The sequence below is a fragment of the Lactuca serriola genome, chromosome 1 (assembly GCF_051521515.1).
Source record: "Lactuca serriola cultivar US96UC23 chromosome 1, Lser_US96UC23_V15, whole genome shotgun sequence".
NCBI classification, from domain to species: Eukaryota; Viridiplantae; Streptophyta; class Magnoliopsida; order Asterales; family Asteraceae; genus Lactuca; species Lactuca serriola.
In genome coordinates this window covers 8,219,659-8,222,747 of record NC_136408.1, presented here as the reverse complement: position 1 = coordinate 8,222,747, position 3,089 = coordinate 8,219,659, and the positions used below count along the sequence as shown (strand labels likewise).

Below are 3,089 nucleotides of genomic sequence, written 5' to 3'. Positions count from 1 at the left end.
TTATTTATTTATTTTTATTTTTATTTTTATTTAGGAAAAAAATAAAGATAGTCTTAGATGGCAAAGTAGGCATATCGATGATTTAAGATGTAGACAAAACTTTCTGCTGATTTTGGTTGATTCCACTAAAAAAGAATAACATCAGTCATGTGTTTGTTTTTATAATCTTATTCATGTATTATTTATATTATAGTTTTGAACAATCAATAAGCACAGGAAAAATCTATTCTGATTATATAATACAGTACTTGTAAACGGTAAAACTTTCAAACTAAAAATGTTGTTTTTTTTTTTTTTTTATCTGTGGCTTTCTTTTGTGTTCATCCCACCACTTTTGTTTAGTTTTGGGGTTTTGGGGATTCCATGGAGTTTGCTGGCACTTGTCACATACCCTCTTTTGGCTTTTACCCCTTTTACGCTTCTTTCTCGGAGCTAAATCTGGACCCCACTGTCCACCTCCATTCATTGAACCTGCAATAAACCCTCGTCATTTCATCATACAGATCTCTCCGTCTCCAATTCTCTTTCCATTTCTCTGATTGCATCATCATCTTCATCATTGTAAGTTTCCTATATCACTTTTATGCTCAATTACTTCGATTATTCTCTTGGGTTCAAGTAGCTTTCACTTCTTCTCTTCCCTTTTCTCTTTAATTTAGGGGTGCTTTAGTTTCTTGAGTGGGTTTAATCCAGTTTAGTATCTGGATCAATTTTTTGTTTAATTTTCGGTTTTTGATGGTACTAAAGCAAGGCGGTGGATAACGTGTCTAGGATGTGTTCAAGTAAGAAAGGATTTGCGCTTTATGCTCCCTGAGTAGTAAAGTACAGAAATTTACTCGAGAAAGATGGATTTCTTGGTGATTGATTAGGTTTAGGACATGGGTTTTGTGTTCCTTTAGCTGAATTTTCGGCTAGTGTAAATTTGATGAGTGTTTCAAGGGCGAAAATAGGGTTTTCGTGTTTCTCTTTTCGGATTTAGATTGATCTAAGATTCTCTTCGAGATATCAATGGATGGCAATTTATCATCTGGGAATATGATTTCTGGTGCGGGAGGAAGTTTCGATTTACAAAATTCCATGCGAGTTCATCATCAACAACATAATAACCCTTTCACACTTCATCAACATCATCTTCATCAACCCCAATCCAATAGACAACAAATTCATCCTTCGATTCACGAGAATTTCCCTCTTCGTATGGGAGCGATTCAAGACTGCGACCGCCATACCCAAACCATATCTCTAGTAGATTTCTCAAAAGGGGAAAGGGGAAAGAGTTCAATTAGCGATGAAGACGAACCAAGCTTTGCAGAAGATGGCCACGATAGCAGACACGATGATACCAGAGGCAAAAACATGTCGCCATGGCAACGAGTAAAATGGAGTGACCCCATGGTTAGGCTTCTGATAACCGCTGTTTCTTACATAGGTGAAGATGCTGCCATGGAATACGGAGGCGGATCTAGAAGAAAATACTCAAATCTACAGAAAAAAGGTAAGTGGAAATCCGTGTCAAAAGTGATGGCTGAAAGGGGTCATTTCGTTTCACCTCAACAGTGTGAAGATAAGTTCAACGATCTTAACAAAAGGTACAAAAGACTTAACGAAATTCTCGGTAGAGGCACTTCTTGTGAAGTTGTTGAAAACCCTTCTCTTCTTGATATAATGGATCATGTTTCTGATAAAGGAAAAGAAGAAGTTCGGAAAATTTTAAGCTCAAAACACTTATATTATGAAGAAATGTGTTCGTATCATAACGGAAATCGTCTCCATCTTCCTCCTGATCTGGAACTCCAGCGATCTCTTCGAATAGCTCTTAAAACCAGAGACGATCATGAAACCAATGATGGAAGAAAAGGTTCACATGAAGATGATCATGATGATGAAGATCACGATGCATACATGGATGACCATGATCATGATCATGATCATGATGAGTATGACGATCATCATCCTCATCATCATGGGCTACAGTTGGATCCAAGAACAGGATACGGGGCGGGTGGGGTGGGTGAGGGATCTTCAAAAAGGGCAAAACAATGTGAGAATTTCAGTTCACAGGCTAAGAACTTGCAGGGTGACATGAGTCAAGGTGTAACAGAGGGTATGAAAACGAATATGTTACAGGATCAATGGATGAAACATCGATTGTTGCAATTAGAAGAACAGAAGATACAGATTCAATCACAAATGCTGGAATTGGAGAAAGAACGGTTTAAGTGGCAGAGGTTTCGCCGGAAAAAAGATCGGGAATTGGAATCGATGAGGATGGAAAACGAGAGGATGAAATTGGAGAACGAACAGATGTCTTTGGAGTTAAAGAGGAAGGAGATGGGTTCAGATCTTAACTAATATGATTTGGAAATAAGATTCGCGGGTATTTTTCCTTTTTTGAATTTTCATTTTTGGTTACTTTTTTTTTTTTTTTTTTTTAAATCTTAGTTTTATAGCCATGAATGTGCATGATGTTTGCGGTAGAACAAGACATATCTTTGACCTTTATGACGTTTGATTGTCTGTTTTTTGCTCGTTAGATGTTTATAACAGTATTTTGTCGTTATCGTTCACGTGTTTATGGATCAAGTTTTGTAGCTTTGTGTTTATTATCTGAAGACTTGACGCGTGTTTGTGCGCAAGTAGGCGTTTTTTGTTACACATAACATGTTTTATTGTGTTTATTGTGCATTGGACTGAGATCGGATGAGCTTACGTGTAACTTGTTGGTATTTGGATCTATCCGTAAGCAGTAATGCATTTCGAATTTGGTGTCTTTTGTTTCATTTGGGAAAATTAATAGTGGTAATTTCTTAATGTGGATAGCAAATCAAAAAGAGAGAAATATTGCAATGTTTTACAAACACGCATCCATAGTTGTGTTGCAGGGACAATGTCATTTCACACTTGGTTGATTAATTGATTGCTTGTGACAAATCTTAGTTTGTATGTGTAGGAGAATTTTGTGGAAGTTCTTTAACATCAAAATATTATATTTATCCGAGTTACCCTACGTAAACATTCAAAATATCATGTTTAACCAAATTCATTTTTATAAAACATTTTATAATGATTTTAATCTATATTTTTGTTAA

General features: G+C 36.2%; 1 protein-coding gene across 1 annotated transcript; it reads left to right on the top strand.

Moving 5' to 3' along the window:
* The first annotated feature begins 365 nt into the window (after positions 1 to 365).
* Positions 366 to 2,567, top strand: LOC145094974 (uncharacterized). The gene has a single exon (XM_079032942.1). The coding sequence runs from the start codon at positions 1,009 to 1,011 to the stop codon at positions 2,350 to 2,352; it is 1,344 nt and encodes a 447-aa protein (XP_078889068.1). The 5' UTR covers positions 366 to 1,008; the 3' UTR covers positions 2,353 to 2,567.
* Positions 2,568 to 3,089: the final 522 nt, after the last annotated feature.

Coding starts and splice junctions, on each gene's coding strand:
- LOC145094974 (XM_079032942.1), top strand. CDS start 1,009: ATGGATGGCAATTTATCATCTGGGAATATGATTTCTGGTGCGGGAGGA.